The 21,560-nt window shown below is 41.6% G+C and overlaps 1 protein-coding gene across 13 annotated transcripts in view; it reads right to left on the minus strand.

Moving 5' to 3' along the window:
- The window catches only part of LOC144686695 (RNA-binding motif, single-stranded-interacting protein 1-like), a 637,597-nt gene that overhangs the window by 89,069 nt on the left and 526,968 nt on the right, over nt 1–21,560 (minus strand). For all 13 annotated transcript variants that reach the window (XM_078552250.1, XM_078552249.1, XM_078552248.1 and 10 more), the window contains one exon: nt 605–762. In XM_078552250.1, coding sequence (XP_078408376.1) covers nt 605–762 — 158 coding nt within the window. The remainder of the gene's footprint in view (nt 1–604; nt 763–21,560) is intronic.

Genomic DNA, 21,560 nt, shown 5'->3' on the forward strand with positions numbered 1-21,560 from the left:
AAAATCCAGCCAGTATATTTGAGGATTTGAACAATGCACCAAAGGAAAAATATCTGGTTCAACTTAAACTGCTTGCTGCATCTTATTTTAAGTTCTGAAATTAGTGGTTACATTCATACAGACAAAGTAATAACGCTAAATCTGGTTCAGTTACACCAGAAGAGGGGCATTGCAGAAAATGGTGAAACTGGGTATAAAACAGGTTAGAGTACTTAAGTACAACACAAGTCCTTCCAGTTCGATGCAGCAAGATTGCATTCAGTCTAAATAGTTAGGGTGAAGAACTTTTCCTCTCTGCCTAGGTTTCAATAATATTATTGCAAAAAATAACTGAGCTGATTTGTGAAAGACATGTTCTTGCTTCCATTTTGTTTCTTATATAAAGTGATGCTACTTATGTAGACAAATTAGAGGCCTGAAAACTGAAGGTGGATTTTTTTCCCATTTATTCAGAAATCTTTTGAATTGAATAAAACAATGTTTAGGTGTATTCTGGGGTCCTGAAATCGTGTATGGACAATATATGTATTGAGGTGAAAACGCTAACTGTCAAGTTTGATAGTATAAATTAAGCATTTAAAATCCAAGCAGCCGCATGCAATACCTTGCAAAGCCAACACCACGGCTTGTGCCATTGGCATCTCGGAGTATTCGTGTGGAGATTACTTGTCCATATGGCTTCAGCATATTCTCCAGTTCTTGTTCATCCATTGATGGTGGTAGATTGGAGATATATAAGTTTGTGGGGTCTTGTTCTTGTTGCTGAAATAACAGATATTATAATAAGTAGTCTGTTTTGAAACAATAATATGCATTCCCATATTCTCAAAACTTATGGTTGAGAGATTCTGGTGAACAATCCTTTTTCTGGTGGTCAACTTGCTTTTCAGTGTGATCTGTAAATGCTAATTTTGCCTAGTTACCAATTATAAAATGCATATTTTTAAATTTTGTTTCGAAAGCACCTACTCCAAATAATCTGGCTGTCTAATCTAAACATTTCCTGCCCCACACTCAAATCAGGGTGGTAGGTGGTTTATTTAATTGGGTGTATTTAATTTGTGGCAAAAGTATTTCCAGATATAGTAAATATTATGAATCCCCACCAGACCTCTCAATATCTTTGATTAAGTAAATCTAATTAATGCAATACATAATGGGGAGGCGGTGATGGAGTGGTAATGTCACCGGGCTAGTAATCCAGAGTCCCAGGCTAATGCCCTGGGAGCACATATTTGAATCCCACTAATTAATAAATCTGGATTTAAAAGCATATCTAATGGTGGTCATGAAGCCATTGTCAATTGTCGTAAAAACCTATCTTGTTCACTGTCAGGGAAGGAAATCTGCAGTCCTTCCCTGGTCTGGCCTACATGTGACTCCAGGCCCACAGTAACATGGTTGATTCTTAAATTCCCTCTGAAATGGCCTAGCAAGCCACTCAGTTGTATCAAATCGCTACAAAAGTGTAAAAGACATGAAACCTGACAGATCACCTGGCGAACTAGGCACCGGAAACGATAACGGCACACCCAGGCCTGTTGACCTTGCAAAGTCCCTCCTGTCTGGGTCTTATGCCAAAATTGGGAGAGCTGTCCCACAGACTAGTCAAGCAACAGCCTGACAGAGTCACACTCACTGAATCATACCTTGTAGACAATGCCCCAGACACCACCATCCCCATCCCTGACCCACCAGAGGTGGCAGCAAAGTGATATACAGTCAGAAAGGAGTTGTCCTGGGAGTCCTCAACATCGATTCTGGACCCCATGAAGTCTCGTAGCATCAGGTCAAACAAGGTTCAATGAAGAGTACAGGAGAGCATGCCAGGAGCAGTGCCAGGCATACCTAAATAGAGGTAGCAACCTGGTGAAGCTACAACAAAGGACTACTTGCGTGCCAAACAGCAGAAGCAGCATGCTATAGACAGAGCTAAGTAATCCCACAATCAACAGATCAGACCTAAAGCTCTGCAGTCCTGCCTCATCCAGTCGTGAATGGTGGTGGACAATTGAACAACTAACAGGAGGCAGCTCCACAAATATCCTTATCGTCAATGATGGTGGAGCCCAGCACATCAGTGCAAAAGACAGGGCTGAAGCATTGGCAGGCATCTTCATCCAGAAGTGCTGAGTTGATGATCCATCTTGGCCTCCTCTGGGAGTCCCCAGCATCACAGATGCAGTCTTCAGCCAATTCGATTCACTCCATGTGATGTCAAGAAATGGCTGAAGACACTGGATACTGCAAAAGCTATGGTCCCTGACAACATTCCAGCAATAACAATGAAGACTTGTGCTCCAGAACTTGCCACACCCCTAGCCAAGCTACCCCAGTAAAGCTACAACACTGGCATCTACCAGGCGATCAAAAAGTAGTACATCAGTCGACTCATGATCATTAGCAAAGGGATGGAAAGTGTCGTCAACAGTGCTATCAAGCGGCACTTACTCAGTAATAACATGCTCACTGACACTCAGTTTGGGTTCTGCCAGGGCCACTTAGCTCCTGATTTCATTACAGCCTTGGTCCAAATATGAAAAAAAAGATTTGAACTCGGCAGCATTTGGTCAAGTGTGGCTCAAGGAACTTTGGCAAAACAGAATTCAATGGGAATAAGGAAAATCTCTCCACTGGTTAGAGTCATACCTAGCACAAAGGAAGATGTTTGTGCTTGTTGGAAGTCAATCATTGCAGCCCCAGTACATCACTGCAGGAGTTCCTCAGGGTAGTGCCTCAGCCCAACCATCTTCAGCTGCTTCATCAATGACCTTTCGTCCATCATAAGGTCAGAAGTGGGGATGTTTGCAGATGATTGCACAATGCTCAGCACCATTTGAAACTCCTCAGATGCTGAAGTAGTCCAGACCATATGCAGCAAGACCTGGACAATATTCAGGCTTGGGCTGATAAGTGGCAACTAACATTTGTGCCACACAAATGCCAGGCAATGACCATCTCCAAAAGAGAGAATCTAACCATCTACCCTTGACAATGTCATTGCCATTATTGAATCCTCCACTATCAACATCCTGGGAGTTACCATTGACCATAAACTGAATTGGAGCAGCTATATAAATATTGTGGCTACAAGAGCAGGCCAGAGGCTTGGAATTCTGTGGCGAGTAACTCACCTCCTGCCTCCCCAAAGCCTGTCCACCATCTACAAAGCACAAGTCAGAATTGTAATGGAATACTCTCAACTTGTCTGGTTGAGTCCAGTTCCAACAACACACAAGCTAGATACCATCCAGGACAAAGCAGCCTGCTTGATTGGCACCCCATCCACCACTGTAAACATTCACTTCCTCCACCACCAACGCACAATAATTTCCAGTAGCAATTGGACTGATCTAACATGTAGTTTGGTGATGCAGAAGACAAACAGATACATAGGGTTTAATTTAAGGTGGCAGCATTGGCGCTGACGGCAGGTCGGTAAGCTGCGAGAAACCCTACCGGAGCCAGTTCTGGGTCCCCAGTGCAAATCTACTCCCATCAGGCAATTAGTTGTCTGCTATTGTGGCTCCCGTCCCTTTAAGAACTTAAGTTCTTGCCTCCAAGAGCTGTTGGCCAACTGGAGGTCCGGCAGCTTATCAGTCCCATCAGCGCCACTGGAGGCGGAGTTGTTGCTGAGGGCTGGGTGGAGAGGGTGTTTCAGTGGAGGCATCCTTTGTTGCCAGGGGGTCTGCTGTCTGAGCCATAGAGTGCCTAATCAGGAGGCCCCACCTGCTGAGACCGCAAGGAGACTGCCAGCCTTTACTGGGCTGTCTCCTCAAATAGTGGCATGGGATGAGGCCCTCGAGTGGCCCTTGATTGGGCACTGCGGTTCACTCCAGCTCAGGCCCTCCCATGGCCTGGATTAAATTCCACCCATATGTTGAAAGCAATCTTTTAACGAGGCCTGGGTTTTACTCTTTACATAATCAATTGTCGCATCATAGAATCTAACATCACAGAAGGAAGCCGTTCAACCGGTCATGCCTATGTTGTGCCTCCAAAAGAGCTGCCCATATTTATTCTACTTCCATCTTTTCCCCATAACCATAAAAATTAGTCCTTATCAAATACGTAGGATTAAATAGGATATACGGCACAGAAACAGGCCATTCAACCCAAACTGTCCATGCTGGTGTTTAAGCTCCATTCAAGCATTCCCCCCAACTTTCCTAATCTAAATCTGCCATTGTAGTCCTCTACATTCCTTTCAACTTTATATGCTTGTCCAGCTTCCCCTTAGACGCATCTATAATATTTGCTTCAACCACTCCTATGGTAGTGAGTTTGTATTCTCACCACTTGGGTAAAGAAGTTTCTTCTGAATGGCCCTTTAGATTTCTTGGTGACTATTTCATATTGAAGGCCTCTGTCCACAGTTATGTCTTTTTAAAAAAAAAGTAAATCAGCTCACCGCAGGAGGGCAGACAGCAAATACAAAATTGTACACATTTTGGATAATTCTCCAATATTGTGCTTTCAGTGGGTGTCAGACCCAGTGAAAGTCCACATCAGAAATTGTGCAGGCATTAATTTTTAAGTTATCTTTGACCATTAATTTACATGGTCAGAGAATTGTGCTCAGCAGCAATAAAATTTATATCAGCACTCTTTGCCAGGTAAGGCTCCGTGCCAGAAATACAAAGACAGAAAATCCCCCTTTTGGGCAATCCGAGTTATGTAAGGTTTATCGCTTCCAGTATCTGAATCAGGCCTTCAAGCTTACAAAGGATGGGTTACTTTTGCTAATATTGGCAAGGACAGAACAAACTGAAAACAATATAAATCAAATACAATTTACATAATACTTCAATTATTAAAATGTGCTAAAATTCTTCATGAAAAGCTCCTGGTTAATTTTAAAGTGATGGTAATTCAGGATTAAAAACAGCCATCAGGATTTAAGAAATTGAAGAAGAAGCAATCAGTAGCTAGTTGTTAAAGGAGTTACATTGGGATGGGTAACTTATTTTGGTCCAGCACAGCTCCCACCTGCCTACCATTGCCTTTTCAGCTGAGCTTCAGCACTTCCAATGCACTGTTGGTCTCTCAGCTTTACTCTGTTTAGGGCCCTGGACAGAAATCTACCTTTTCCTGGGCAAATTCCATTATTCCACTCTTCTGGGCTTAACCATGTCCTCCACCTTCATCACTGCTTTCTACTGAAACTGTTTTCCCTGCTGGACTGCCTCTAACTAGTAACTGTCTGCCCTTGCAGCCTTAGTTTTCTGCTCCACACTAATCTAACTTTGAACTGCTTCTGTAGCTGATCAGTTTCTGCCTTGCTTCTTTCAGCTTGCTTCCCATGGTCATTACTTTCAGTTATCCTTTACCTGAATGTGTTCAATCAGCTCCTGAAGCTCCTAGAGCTCCCAATCTTTTGTGTGCCTCACCTCCCACAACTATTCCTGGGACTAGCTCCCTCACCTACACCAATCCCATGGATTTACTTTTCATGCTCCCTGGCTCTTTGTTCCTCTGTTGGGATACTGGATGCACACTGAGAACACTATGTTCTTCCAACCTCCTGTCCTGCTCAAAGCTTTTTTTCTTTACTATTTCATGGGATATGCACATCACTGGCAAGGAAAGCATTTGTTGCCCACCCATAATTGCCCATGGCTTGCTAGGCCATTTCAGAGGGCATTTAAAAGTCAACCACATTGCTGTGGATCTTGAGTCACATGTAGGCCGGACTGGGTAAGGATGGCAGATTTCCTTCCCTGAAGGGCATTAGTGAATCAGATGTGTTTTTATGACAATCAACAACAGCTTCGGGCTACCATTACTGAGACTGGCTTTTAATTCCAGAGTTATTATTAATTGGATTTAAATTCCACGAGTTGCTGCAGTGGAATTTGAACCTGTGACCCCACAGCATTAGCCTGGGCCTTAGGATTACTAAGATAAAAGCAAAAAACTGCAGATGCTGGAAATCCAAAACAAAAACAAAAATACCTGGAAAAACTCAGTAGGTCTGACAACATCTGCGGAGAGGAACACAGTTAATGTTTCGAGTCCGTATGACTCTTCAACAGAACTAAGGAAAAATAGAAAAGAAGTGAAATATAAGCTGGTGTAAGGTGGGGGTGGGACAGGTAGAGCTGGATAGAGGGCCAGTGATAGGTGGAGATAACCAAAAGATGTCACAGACAAAAGGTCAAAGAGGTGTTGAAGCTGGTGATATTATCTAAGGAATGTGATAATAAAGGTACAGATAGCCCTAGTGGGGGTGGGGTGGGGGGGAAGGGATCGAAATAGGCTAAAAGGCAAAGATAAAACAATGGATGGAAATACATTTAAAAATAATGGAAATAGGTGGGAAAAGAAAAATCTATGTAAATTATTGGAAAAAAGGGGGATCGGAAAGGGTTTTATCTTTGCCTTTTAGCCTATTTTGATCCCTTCCCCCCACCCCACCCCCACTAGGGATATATGTACCTTTATTATCACATTCCTTAGATAATATCACCAGCTTCAACACCTCTTTGACCTTTTGTCTGTGACATCTTTTGGTTATCTCCAACTATCACTGGCCCTCTATCCAGCTCTACTTGTCCCACCCACCCCCCGCCTTAAACCAGCTTATATTTCACTTCTTTTCTATTTTTCCTTAGTTCTGTTGAAGAGTCATACAGACTCGAAACGTTAACTGTGTTCCTCTCCGCAGATGCTATCAGACCTGTTGAGTTTTTCCAGGTATTTTTGTTTCTCCTTTGGATTACTAGTCCAGTGACATTACCATTACGCCACCGGCTCCTGTTACAGTTACAGTTTGCAGCAACTAAAAAAGTAGATGCACCATTTCCTAATGTTTCAAGCTTTAAATAATAAACAGATACCAAGAACTCTCAAGTTCATCTGCTTCTGGACTCTTGTGCATCCCTATCTTTGCTCTAGGTAGGGATCTAGCTGTGAGTTCAGCCACTCGTTCTGAAGTTAGCAGAAGGCTAGCATCCACTTTTGTCTTACTATTTTTTGTGAAGCACCTTGCGAGATTTCTCTATGTTAAAGGTGCTAAATAACTGAAAATTTTTATTGCTGTTGGGCAGAATGCTGACTTGGGTGCCTTGGGGATAGGTGCTGGGCATTCTCGTAAGAATAGAGTTGGAATATATGTTATGCTTAAACTCCATTCCGGTTTGCAGAAAATGCAAATCCCATTCTGAGTTGGCTAGACCTCACCCTCAGTACTACATCCAGTTCATGCCAAGACATTCAAGTGCTTAGGTAATCCAGAGAACCATGAGCCTGATCCAGAGTGTCAAAAGCTTGTTACAAGACTGGAAAAAGTTCAGATTTTCTGTCAGGAAAGTTGGTGACTCAGAGGTGAGCTTAGACAGTAAATAGTATGAAAAGGGTAGATCTAAAACACTAATTCAGATGAAGTAGGGCAAGGTGACACCTGTAAAAGGGAAATTTCGGACGCTTTTCATACAAACATCAGCCTATGAAATGAACATCTGGATAGGGTAATGAATGCAAAACACATTGCAATCATTAAGAAACATTTGGACGCCATGATTTGGGGATTATAGGGTCTTTCTGAATAATGAGCTAATGACCATTGAAAGGTCTTTTTTTATCCATATCCACTCAATTAAATAAACTAGAATAATTTAGTTCAATATTCTAACACAGGCGTATCTAATTTACTGATCAATTTCACAGCATCAAAGCACACTTCAAAAATGTTAAAGGATTAAAAAAAAGTTTTCAATCAAATCCTGTTAAATGTTTTATAACATTTAATGTTTATTCATTGTTATGAACATACATTTTCCAACAACTGCTTTCTTGAAATATTAGAAAAGACATGTGCCTTAAACATATAAATCAGGGAGTAAACTGCCTTGCTTTTATCAAATTCATTAGCAAATTGGGCACTACATCTTGTCTGGTCCATTGCCACTTAATTAAATGTATTTCCACATTTCAATATTGTAACAGACTTGGAGCATTCTAAAATGCAGCATTAGAATTCTCTTTTGAACAGTGTACACTAAATTGCTGAAGAATGAATACTGCTGGATTCTATGGACTATTTTCCAGTCTTGCTGTAAATAGTGACATCTTTACAAGTATAAAGTGCCAGAGCCCATACACCCACATTACTTCTGTTCTTGCTCTCACTTTCAACAGTCAGCAGAATTTGAGAATATAGAAATATGCCCAGTGTGAGGCCCAGAGCACAGAAGCACATTATATTCCAGAACCAAAAGAGAAAGAAATTGCATTTGGGATCAAATTACCCACAAAAAGCTGAATAGCTTAATGTTTAACTGTATCTTCAGCCAGGCAATGTCAAATAAGTTCCTTGTTTTAAAAAGATGATATCTGTTATGGTGGGGATTTAAATTGTAATGACTTAATTCTGCCACATAAAACAGGCACAATCTTTATGAAAAGGTATTTAACCCTTGAAACAACAATGGTTCATGGGTTCCCTGGATGTCCGATTCTTTTTAGGTTTTCACGCTATATGCTACATTGCTAATGTAAACTCAAACTACATTGTTGAGGTTATTTGAAAATCAAGCTTTATTACCCAATAATCCAATACATCTAAAATGTTATTTCTATGCTGATTGTTCTTCCTGGTTCTTCTTCATTTTATTTTATTTCATTTGTTCCATTTCTCATATACTTGGTAAATTATAAAAGGTAAATTTACTTGACTATCTTCTTCTGCCTTTCAGGTTCAACCATTCATTTTGTGGGTTAAACGCCGGCTGCACATTAAAAATCTTCCGATTGCCTTGAAAGTACTCTAAAACGAGAAGGATTTGATTTGCCAAAGAGAAAAAAGATGAATTTTTGATGTGTTTGGAAGTGTCAAAACAAAAAAAAAATTGTCATCAAACCTTTCCCTTCCACCAACTTATCTCCCATGGAAAGGTTTCCTAGTTCTCCAAATGCACATCAATAATGTAGAATACCCATTTGTTCCTAAAAGCTAAATTATACATTTTAAACCATTTGCATTTCTTGACATGATACTTTTGTGCACTTAGTATCTCTGGGTCCATCATATTCTGCACAGCATTTGATTACATGCATCCATTTGCATCCTTTTAACATCCAGTCATGCCACTTAGCAAATATTAGTCAAACTCTTTAAAAAAAAAAGTATGATCAACACAATATTAATTACTTTGTCCAAGTGACCGACAATAAATTGCCTTTTTATCGTGCTTATAGTGTAGAACATATCCCAAAGCACTTTACGAAGTGGACAAAAGGAATAAATTAATTGATGTATTCAGTACTCCTGTCGGGGAAGAAAGTCTCTTCCAATTTCAAATCTTGGCTGAGGCTGGTTAAATTTGTATTAATTCTCGAAGTGCAAGCTAAATAACAAGCTTTCATTTTTGTTATCCATGCTTTGGATTTTAAAGATGTGGGAAACATGTCTAACTTCTCTTCACTGAAACAAACCCAGCTATGAATGTCTCTTCACAACTTAGAGCCATAAGTCCTGAAATCATTGTTCTTCTTGAAATCTTTTGCAGTACTTTTGACCTTTTGGATGTAACACATTAAACTTCCCAATATTCTAAACATTACCTCATCAGTAGTCCGTAAATTTATCAACATTTTGGTTTGTGGGAAAGGCAGGAAGGTACAAATCAAACTACAAACTACCTGTATGGTACTCAATCTGTGGGAGAGATGGACAGATATTTGGTAGGCGACAGCACATTTAAACATTTTGGAAAAAGAGGAGAGATTAGGGATGAATCATTAGTTTACATGGACAAAAATGTTGAGGGTACATTACTTAAAGGTAGTTTTGAAAGGGATGGGACTTGCGGAGAAGGAATCATTTACAGCATCATCTACTGCGAGGACCAGGAAGGGAAATGAAGTGGCCACCTGGGTGGGAAGGTTGAGGATGTGGCACTTGCCCTGAGTTGGTGCTTGTAAGGAGGAGAGATAAGTGCTTGATGGACTCTTTGTTCCGCTCTTGGCACTCTTCAAAGGGAAGCTGAGCATTGAACTTGTTATTAAATTGACCTCCTGTTCAGAGTGGCAAATAAAACTGTCCTCTTCAGGACCAAAGAATACTATAATCAGGCCCAACCATCTGAACATGATACCTTAACATTTGTAGGTGTTACTTGCTCATAACATGAATAGCTTGAAAGGTTACTATGATGAGAGGCTGAGTAAATTGTCGTCCTACGATGAAAGGCTGAGTAAATCGGGCCTATATTCTCTGCAGTTTAGAAGAATGAGAGGCATTCTTATTGAAACATACAGGATTCTGAAGGGGCTTGGATAGGGTAGACCACAGATTATTTCTGCTGGCCCAGGAATCTAAAACACGGGGGGTTGGGGGGGCACAATCTCAGGATAAGAGGCCAATCAATTAGGACTGAGGAGGAGGAGGAGAAATTACTTCACTCAAAGGGTTGTAAATCTTTGGAATATTCTACCCCGAGGGTTGTGAACCATCTGGAACACATTTAAGGCCGGTTAGATAGATTTTTGGTCTCTCGGGTAATCTTTTAGGACTAAGAGGAGGCGCATAGGAACATAGGAGCAGGAGGAAGCCATTCGGCCCCTTGAGCCTGCTCCGCCATTTAACTAGATCATGGCTGATCTTCTACTTTAATGCCACCCTCCCACACTATTATATCCCTTGATGTCATTGGTATCTAGAAATCTATCAATCTCTGCTTTGAGCATATTCAATAACTGAGTCTCCACAGCCTTTGGGGTTAGAGAATTTGAAAGATTCACCATCCTCTGACTGAAGAAGTTCCTCCTCATCTTGGTCCTAAATAGCCTACCTCTTATTCTAAGACTGTGTCCCCTGATACTAGACTGCCCAACCAGGGGAAACATCCTTCCTACATCAACCCTGTTGAGACCTATAAGCATTTTGTACACTTCAATGAAACCACTTCTCATTCTTCAAAAGCTCCAGAGATTAGAAATTACTCAAAGGGTTGTAAATCTTTGGAATTTTCCACCTCAGAGAATTGAGGATGCTCCATTGTTGAACACATTTAAGGGATAGACAGACTTTTTGTGTCTCAGAGAATCGAGGGATAGGGGGAGCTGAAGCCTAAGATTATCCATGATCGTATTGAAGGGCACAGCAGGCTCAACAGGCTGTATGGACTGCTCCTATTTCTGTGTTACTCAAGAAATACAACATTAATATCCTGATTATTGAAAAACACATCCACCAGTTTGACACAAGAGGACATATTAAAGATTTTGACCCAGTCACTTGCAATAACCATCCCAAATATGGCCTGGTGTGCTCTGTCAAACAACACATCGAAGGTTGAAGTGAAATCAAGCATACCAGTATTGCTGGTGTTTTCACCGCAGCAGTATGCTTAGGAGAACTAACAATTTCCAACGTCTTCAAATCACCATTTGTGCAGTGACCTGATCCACCGTTCCCTACTGGTCAACATGCATCCGTCTATCTTGGAGACTTGAATGGCCACCACACAATGTGGAGCGATGAAAACGTCAACTAGAATGGAGAATCCGTTCTTCAGTGGGCTTCACTAGAGAAATAAATTCCTCTTTTTTGATGCCAAAAATCAAGATACATGCCATTCATCAAGGTGCCAGAGAGACTATAATCCAGACCTATGTCTCATCCCTCAAGAGAGCCAAAGAAACTCAATCATTGCCTCCAGAACTGTTCTTGACAATTTCTCTGAATGGCCTCCTTATGCGCCAAAAATTTTCATCTTTCTATTCCCCCAAGAGTCAACAAAGGCTCTCAATAATCAACATTGGCATTGAAATTCCTGTCATTACAAGAACACCAGAACCACGGTGGAATTTCAGAAAAGCAAACTGGAAAAGCTTTCCAAAGTCAATTTGACACCAACATCCAGGTGGATTTGACCAACCACTGATGCCTTCAACAGATGAACAGGAACTATTAAGGTGGCTACAAAATGCCGTATGTTTCAGGGGGTCAGAATGACAGAATTTTAACGGCACAGGAGGCGGCGATTTGGTCCATCGTGTCTGCACTGGCTATGCAAATGAGCATTATGACCTAATGCCATTGCCCTACCTTTTCCCCTGCATTTTGTTTCTATTCAAATAATCATCTAACGCCGAGTGCCTCGATTGAACCTGCCTCCACCACACTTGCAGGCAGTGCATTCCAGACCCGAACCATTCATGTCACATTTTTTTCTTTTGCAAATCACTTTAAATCTGTGCCTTCTCGTTCTTGATCCTTTTATGAGTGGGAACAGCTTCTCCCTATCTACTCTGTCCAGCCCCTTCATGATTTTGAACACCTGCATCAAATCTACTTTTAGCTGCCTTCTCTCCAAGGAGAACAGTCCCAACCTCTCCAATCTACATTCATAACTGAAGTTTCTCAACCCTGGAACCAGAAAGGCATATATTCCTCATTGAATGGAAAAAAGATGGGGCTCTCTGCCAGAAGTATTTGCTTAACAAGAGTCCAGCCACTGCAATTCTGGCATCCCTGAACTCAAGTGAGAGGTCTAAATTAGGTTATGTGCATGTATATAAATGCATAAAGCTTGGTAACCAAGATAGGTGCAAAATAGCCAAATGGGAATATGACATTGTGGCGTTAATGGAGACTTACCTCCAAAAATGACAGGGCTGAGAACTAAGTATTTCTGAATACAAGCTGTTCAGGAAAGAAAGGGAAGGAAATATAGGACAATTGATGTCAGTATTAAGAAGAATATTACAGTCCTGGAGAGAGAGGATGTCCTGGAAGGGACAAGGAAAGAATCTATTTGGTTAGAATTAAGAAACAATAAAGGTACCATTACACTACTGGATGTATTCTACAGGCCACCAACAAGTGGGAAAGATATAGAGCAGCAAACTTGCTGGGAAGTTACATAGAGGTGCAAAAACTATAGAGTACTGATACTGGTGCAGTTGAATGCCCTTGATCAGTATGTTTCCAGCTCCATGAGGAAGGAGGCATTGCTGGATCTGGTTCTGGGGAATAAGGTGGGTCTAGTAGATTAATTGCCATTGGGGAACATTTGGGAAACAGCTACCATGGTATTATAAGGTTTAGGTTAGCAATGGAAAAGGAGCAATCTAGAATAAAAACATTTAGTTGGAGGAGTGCCAATTTCAGTGGGGTGAGAACTTATCTGTCCCAGGTATTGGACTCAATGATTATCAGGCAAAACTGCAACAAAACAATGGACTGCCTTTAAAGAGGAGACAGATAAGGTAAAGTTGACAAACCCATTCCCACAAGGGGAAAGTCAGGGTCAGAGGTACCTGGGTAAGGAAAGAGATAGAAGTAGAAAAAGGGTGCATATAACAGAAATAAAAACAGAAAATGCTGGAAATACTCAACAGGTCAGATAACATCTGTGGACAGAACAGAGGTAATGTTTCAAGGTTGACGACCTTTCATCAGGACTGGTCAAAAGTTAGAAAAGTAAGCAAGTGAAAAAGGGGAGGGTGGAAAAAGTGCAATGGGGAGGTCTGTGCTAGGGCAGAAGACAGGTGACATTAAATGAAAAAATAATTGGTGCTTCAGAGCCAAATGGAGTGGCAATGGGACAAAGAAAGATAGAAAAGATGTGTCCAGAGAGATTATTGGTAGAATAATGAACAGCTGCCATCCGAATGCAAAAACAAGGGAATAAGATCGAAATGTGCAAAGGGGACAAAATGGGGGCAGAGATTATGGTCTGAAGTTATTGGACTCAATGCTGAGTCTGGAAGTCTGCAAAGTGCCTAGTCAAAAGATGAAATGCTGTTCCTCAAGCTTACATGAGCTTCATGAGGATACTGCAGTAGGCTGAGGACAGAGAGGTCAGTGAGAGAGCTAGGTGAAGAATTAAAAGGGCCGGCCTTGGGGTCATGTTTGCAGACTGAATAGAGGTATTACACAAAGTGGTCACCCAATCTGAATTTGATCTCCCCAGTGTAGCGCAGTCTGCAATGTGAGCAGCAAATACAATATATCAAATTGAACATGTAAACATAAATCACTATTTCACTTGGCAGGATTGTTTCGGGTCTTGAATGGTGAGCAGAGAGGAGGTAAAAAGGCAAGTGTTGCATTACTGCACTTGCATGAGAAGGTGCCATGGGAAGCAGACAGGACTTTTGGAGGTGATTGAGGAGTAGACCAGGGTGTTACAGACAGAACAGTCCTTTTGGAATGCTGAAAGGAAGGGAAGGACAAGATGTACTTGGTGGGGGTATCACATTGGAGATTGCGGAAATGATAGGATGATCTGTTGAATAAAGAGGCTGGTAGGTGGAAGGTGAAGTGAAGACAGATCCTATCGTGGTTCTGGGAAGAAGGGGAAGGGGTGAGAGAAGAGCTGCATGAAAGAGTTAGGATACAGTCGGTCATGGCCCCTGTCAACCATAGTGGGTGGGGGCAGGGAGGAATCCTCAGTTGAGTACCTGGCCTGACCCATTATTCTCTAGCACTTTCTCCTCCTTTGAACATCTCCCCTTGTTCCACCTCTCTTTCAAAATCCTCATTCTGTTCTAGCCCCCCAGTTATAATAAACATTTTTTCAGTGCGATTTCTTCACTGCTTTCCTTCCCCAGCCTCTTCCCCAAAACTTATCTTTGGAGATTTCAACCTCCACCTCAACTCATGTTCTCTCTCCTTTAAGTTAACTGCCCTCTTATACTCCCTAAATCTCTCCCTCCATGTAAACTACCCCCCAACCCATATTCCTGGCCATTCCCTTGATCTTGCCATCTCACATGGTCTCATTACTCCCATATTTTCAATCACAGATAAGGCCAACTCTGATCACTCTCTTGTATCGTTGACCACCATATTCCCCTTACATGCCCCATCCTACCTCCTCCTTTCTCCTTCCCTGGAAAAAGCTATCACCTAATTCACGTAGAACTGCACTTTCAAAACCTCAACAATCTGGCCTCCGTTCACCACAAGATTTCTGCAGCTACTGATTTACTCAACAACATTCTCATTTCCCTCTCACCATCACTTTGATGCTCCAGTCCCCAATAAAACTATTACGCTCTCTCACCCCGACCATTCCCCCTTGTACGGCTCTCATCTCCACTCACTTAAGTCCAAGGGACACAGACATGAAAGGATATGGTGCACAAGTTTAGCCATCCATTGTCAGATCTGGCTAGGCTGCTTAAAACACTATCAGGTCCTATTCTCATTTGCTGGATCATCCTAGAATGCAAAGATAATCCCTATGGCTTCTTTTCTCAACTGCAGACTGCCTTCTTAAACCCATCCTCCTGTCCCCTCCACCCTCACCTCCAATAGGAAGTGCAAAGGAACTCATGGACTTCTTTGTCACTAAGATTGAGACAATCCAATCAGCTGCCTCTGCCACATTCCTCCCTCCCGCTAGCCCACCTGGCTAAACTTCCTTTAATGCTCCTCCTTGCCCTAGCCCCAAAATTGCACTTTCCTTTAGTTTTTCTCCTATCTCAACTCATGTCCTCTTGGAGCTCATCTTGTCCATGAGACCCAACTCCTGTTCCCTCAAACCTATTCCCAGTAAATTGCTGATCACCTAACTTCCCCACCTGGCCCCATGTTAACCGGTATTGTAAACAGTTCTCTCTCTTCAGGTGTTGTCCTTATGTCCTTTAATTCCCCTGCCATCAGCCCTCGCCTCAAGAAAACAACAATTGACCACTCCCGTCCTTGCAAACTGCCATCCAATCTCCCATCCTCTTTCCCCTCCAAAGTCCTTGAACATGTTGTCACCTCACAAATCCATTCCCATCTTTCTCAAAACTCCATGTTTGAATTCCTCCAATCAGGTTTCCTTCCCTCTCACTTTAACACATGGATGATTTCTTTAAGCAGTGGCCCCTTTAAATTTTTTTGCACATTGCATATGTGCAGTAATTTAAAGGAGCTGACTTGTGTGGGGCTTGCACAGCTTAGAGGGAATGGTCAACACCATTCTTTGGAATTGGGGTCATTGTGCTGGTCTTGTTCTTAGTGTTTCAATCTCGAGATACAATAGATCACCTGTGATTTATAATTGCACACAGTATGACCGCAGCCATGTGAGTTCAAAGTCAGCATGGCGTGCACTAAAACACCAATCTAAGAACTTGACTGCAAAGCACTATAATATATTCATATTTATGAGCATGCACAGTGCACAATGATGTCATTAAATACATGATCTGGCCACCTTGGCATCTGTCTTTCTTGGTAAATGCATCTCAATGTGCAACTGATTTTGGCATGAGATGGAAATCAAAGTACAAAAATATTGGCAACCAGTGGCATTAAGGACTCTGATGAATAAGATCAGTTGGCTTGGATGGTGAAGAATTCACCAGACTGTGCCGAGCCTCACTGTTCCTGACAGTGTGTGGAAACAATCAGTTGAAGGGCTGCTGCTGGGTCCCAGTGTCCATCTATTACAAATGCCAACTAGGCTGGCTTTGGGTGAGTTTGTTCTGACTAGGCTGACTTAGCCTCTCCATCACTGTTATGACAGCCACAGCGAAGGTATTATGTTACTGTTGCATCTGAAACAAGACAACATGACTGCATCCATGGGATACATCGAAAGGCTAGGAATATATGAGCAAGTAGGGGAAGAAACTAGCTGTTTGTTGAGTATCTGGTAAGAATCTGGTGAGTGGGTAAGGTTTATTCTATTCCTAAGAATTAAAATAGTACATGAATTTGTGTGAAGATTAATAAATTACATAAAATAAAATAAATAATTGAATAAAATAATTAAGTAGTTAATTAAAACACAAAAATGGCAGGACAGGTGATTTGTCATGGCTGTAGCATGTGGGAGCTCCTGGATACCAGTGCAATCCAGGACAAACACATCTGCAGTAAGTGTCTGTGGCTTGAGGAGTTTCGGCTCAGAGTTACTGAGCTGGAGGCTGATCTGCAGACACTGACACATCAGGGACGGGGAAGTTACCTGGATGTTTTGCAACAAGAGGTGGCCACACCCCTTAGAATAGGGTCTTCTGATTTGGTTAGTGGTCAGGGACAGGAGGGTGTGTGACACCAGCTGAGAAAGATAAGGGGCCCAGAGAGCAGGAGTGCAGCAGGTTTGAGGTTGGTTGAGCTTGTTTGGGTGAGAGGGAGGTGACAACATGGATGAGATGACTGACCATGGCAGTGTGGTACAGGAGCACAAAGGGATGTAGTGGTAGATTGGGGCGGTATAGTGAGAGGGATTAACCCTGTTCTCTGCAGCAAAGAGTGAGAGTCCAGATGGCTGTGTTGCCTGCCTGGTGCCAGGTTTGGGACATTTGTTTAGGGCTGGTGATGAACTTGTAGTGGGAGAGGGAGGATCCATTGCCATGGTCCATGTAGGTACCAAAAACATAGGAAGAATGAGGAAGGAGGTTCTGCATAGTCAGCATGAGGAGCTAGGCACCAAATTAAGTAGAACCTCAAAGGTAATCCTGAGTTACTTGCAAATTGTCACAGGGCATATAAGATTAGAGAAACGAATGTGTGGCTCAAAGACTGGCGAGAGAGAATTGGGTTCGGTTTGTAGGGCACTGGCATTAGTACTGGGGTTCTACCGAGCCACATAACTAGGGAAGTAGAGAGGCTTTTAAACTAAATGGGGGGGGGGGGCAAGGGATCAAATGTGGCAAAATGTGGTAAACCATAGAGTAGAGACAAGGCAAGAGAGAAAGGTATTAATATGGGAAATGATAAACGGACCAGGGCAGAGAGTACAAATCTAATAGTAAATCAACTAGATGCTACAAAAATAATACAAGGACAAAACTAAAGGCTATGTATCTGAATGCACGTATTAGTCGAAACAAAACAGATAAACTGATAGTGCAAATAGAAATAAATAAGTGCAGTCTGATAGCCATTACAGGAACATGGCTACAGGATGACATAGATGGGGACCTGAATATTGAAGAGTAAGTGACATTTAGGAAGGACAGAAAGTTAGGAAGAGGTGGGGGGGGGGGGGGGGGTGGAGTGGCTTGTTAACCAATGATTGGGCACACTAGAAAGGGATAACCTAAGTTCAGGAAACCAGGGTGTAGAGGTGGTTTGGGTTGAGATGAGAAAGGATAAAGGAAAGAAGTCACTTGTGGGAGTGGTATACAGGCCCCCAAATTGCAACTACATGGTGGAACAGAGTATAAAGGAAGAAATAATTGCAGCATGTCAGAAAAGTATGGCAATAATCATGGGGGATTTTAATCTACATATGGACTAGAAAAATCAGATGGGCAAAGGTAGCGCAGATGAGGAGTTCATAGAATGTTTTTACGATAGTTTCTTAGAACAGCACATTCCGGAGCCAACCAGACAGCAGGCAATACTAGACCTGATATTGTGCAATGAGATAGAATTAATTGACAACCTCAGTGAAGGCACCCCTTGGTAGTAGTGATCAAAATGATTGAATTTTACATTCAGTTTGAGGAACAGGTGAGTGGGTCCAAGACTAATATTTTAAACTTAAAGAAGGGCAATTTTGAGGGCATGAAAGCAAAGGGAGTTAAAGTGAACTGGCAAATGAGGTAAAGGGATAGGTCAATGGACTTAACCAACATGAAAGGTACTGATGAAAAGACAATTACCCAGGCATGTACACTGAAAACACAGGCTGTTAATAAACTTGCTGAGCTTATGAACCACAAGGAGATCAGGAAGGCTTTGTAAACCAGTTACTAAATTTGGTTTCTAGATGTAGTTTTTTGAAAAAATATCAGTTGTAGCTATGCCAAGTGTGCTTATTGTTATGAAAATTATACTTACCTTGTTGAGAACAGAGTTCAGGAACTTCAAACCCCAGTGGACCTTGGGGCTTCTGCGCATTTGCAGACCGGGAGAGTGCAGCACATGCACGATTGAGCAGTTTAAGTTCTTTGGACCGAGGACAGGCCCAGTGCACCTGCTCAGAGATGAAAAATGGAGTGAAAACCTGGGTCAGGTAACTGGGAGCTGAGTGACATGGAAGACAAGTGTCCCAGGTAGGAAGCAGGGAGAGGTCCCAAAAGGCAGAGGGGACAGTCAGAGGTCCCAAAGGGGAGAGGGTACAGGGAGAGGTCCCAAAGGGGAGAAAGGACAGGGAGAGACCCAAAAAAGAGAGTGTCCCAGGTAGGGAACAGACACAGGTGACAAGAGACAGTTAAGTTAAAGACCAGGAAAAGGGCTGCTGGTAGCAGATTTTAAGTAAAAAGAGTGCTCAGAAGAAGCCCTGAAGACCCAAGAAGGCTGCCGAAGGTTGGTGACTCCATGCTGTGGGCTGTTGGGGTGAACATACCCTTTTGGAGCAGTTGTGTTCTGCTTGGCATGGCCAAAGATCTGAAATTGTGCTTGTGAGTTGGTACTCCAGTGCATACTCAGGAATCCAAGGGAATGGAACTGAACCTCAGGAGATGAGATTGAAATCTTGCGAGGTGGGCCATTGTTGATGCTGTCTGAGTTAGAGCGACATTTGGAGAGAATTCCCAGGTTAGATCTTTGAAGATGAAGATGGGAATCCCTCGTGAGAGAGACAGAGTTTCAGTGAGATTGATTGACTCAGTGTTACTGACATCTGGATGGGTTATTGAGAAATCCATGGATTCTGTCTTGGTCACATTTGCCATTTATTGTGCAGTGTGCTGTGTTCGACCACAGTTTGCCTGTTAATTCACATGTACCTCATATTACCCTGGAATGTTAGAGTGTAAGATAGATATTGTAAATGGTTTTATTTTTCTGACCTTATATAGTAAAGTTTATTTTTGTTTATTCAAAGCCTGTGGAATTTTGTGGTTTTATTCACTGAGCAGGTGTCTTGAATCTCAAACTCTGTCTACTTCAAAAAAAAAGTTATTGGTCCCTAACTGGATCTTACTAAAGCTTGGGGGTCTGGTCTAAGATCATAACATTATTCATAAGGATTTGTTTGTTTTTCCACCTTGGAGGTTGTATAGTTAGTGCAACAGGAAATAGTTTATCAAATAAAAAACTTTATATTGCTGAAAAGGGACATCTTGCCAATAGTATAATGTATGTATATGTTATGAGCATGCGCAGTATGTAGTAATGTCATTACGTACGTGAACTGGTCACCTTGGTGCCTGTCTTTCTTTGCTAGTGCCTCTCAATGTGCAACAGAGACAGACAATTGTTTTGCTATCCTGGCGCCCCACTGATGCCTTCTACCATTGAGGCACATAGTGCTAATCAAATTTAAATTCTGTATCAATTAATGTGCTTGACTAAAACCTATTACATTTGTAGCATTTTCCAGCTCTGACAGAAGGCCACAAACCTGAGAGGTTAACTCTGTTTCTCTCTCCACTAATGCTGCCTGGCTGGTTCCCAGCAATTTTTTTGTTTATATTTCAGATTTACAGCATCCAGAGTATTTTGCCTCTTTAATTAATACCCTAACTGACATTGTGGTAGATGTTATGTCATAAAGCACCGCTGGAAAAGTTACGGTTGGGATATGATCCTGATGTCAGTAGTTTGCTGTACTCTTTCAAATTATAGGCATACTATGTGCATTCTGCCATGAAATCTTTAATGCAAGCTCCTTTCCCAACATCTTTTTGTTCATGTTTTCCATCCCACTCATTCTTCCCTTCCTCCAACATACTTAGTGCCATTTTAAAAGATTGTACCAGTTGTTAACAATTTAAAGAAAAAGCAGAGCATTTTTAAAGCAGAGATCACAACCTCAGGAAGTACAGAATTACTTTACAGCTAACAAACTACTTTTTAAGTATAATCACTCAAGATCCTTCAAACAGCAATGACATACTTCTGTTTACTGGTTAAGGTATAACTGCTGGCCAGGAAACTGGAGAACATCTCTTCTATTTCGAAGGAAAACAAGCAGGAATGTATTTAGGTATATGATGTCCACAACACTGGCTGCAGATATTAATTAAATGCTACCTTCTTGCTTCAGTTGCGTAGTTATGTCATTAACTAACAATTTTATTTTTTTAAATCCAAACTGGTTAGTCATAAAGCTAATGTGCCTTACTGCTGTCAGTTAATGGATAGTTAGTCACTATTGCCCATGGTTATAACTTGAATATTCTATTTAATATAGAATCCTTGGAATCTATGACAAACCCTGCAGATGTGCTTGCTTGTTCATGTAACACCAGTTTCTTTGATGGCACCTTTACCAGGCTGAAATAAGTTAAAAGAAAAACTGGGTTCACGCAAAGGACAAAACAAGGGTAATTAATGCACTATGAGGAGACACGGTTGTGACCAGACGCCCTTCATGATAGCAGACTTTCAGCCATAATAACCTGAAAATATTAACAATACCTCCCAGTGTACGTGGAACATTTCCCAAAATGCAGGGGAAAATGTCAGAAAGACAAAACATATGCTTGTATATTAAGAATTGGGTCAGCAGTTCAGCAACCCACTGTTTCTCATCACATCATTGTGAACACAATCTTCTCAAAAATGCCCATGCAGTAAGTTTGTAAGTGATAAAACACATAAACTATTTTTATAAAGTTAGAAAAACTGCCCAAGTTTAAATGTTTTTAGATTTCCCATAGTTTTAAATATTTGCCTTAAAACAGTGCCACTATGTAAGTATATTACAGTTCTT

The sequence above is a fragment of the Cetorhinus maximus genome, chromosome 11 (assembly GCF_964194155.1).
Source record: "Cetorhinus maximus chromosome 11, sCetMax3.hap1.1, whole genome shotgun sequence".
NCBI lineage: Eukaryota > Metazoa > Chordata > Chondrichthyes > Lamniformes > Cetorhinidae > Cetorhinus > Cetorhinus maximus.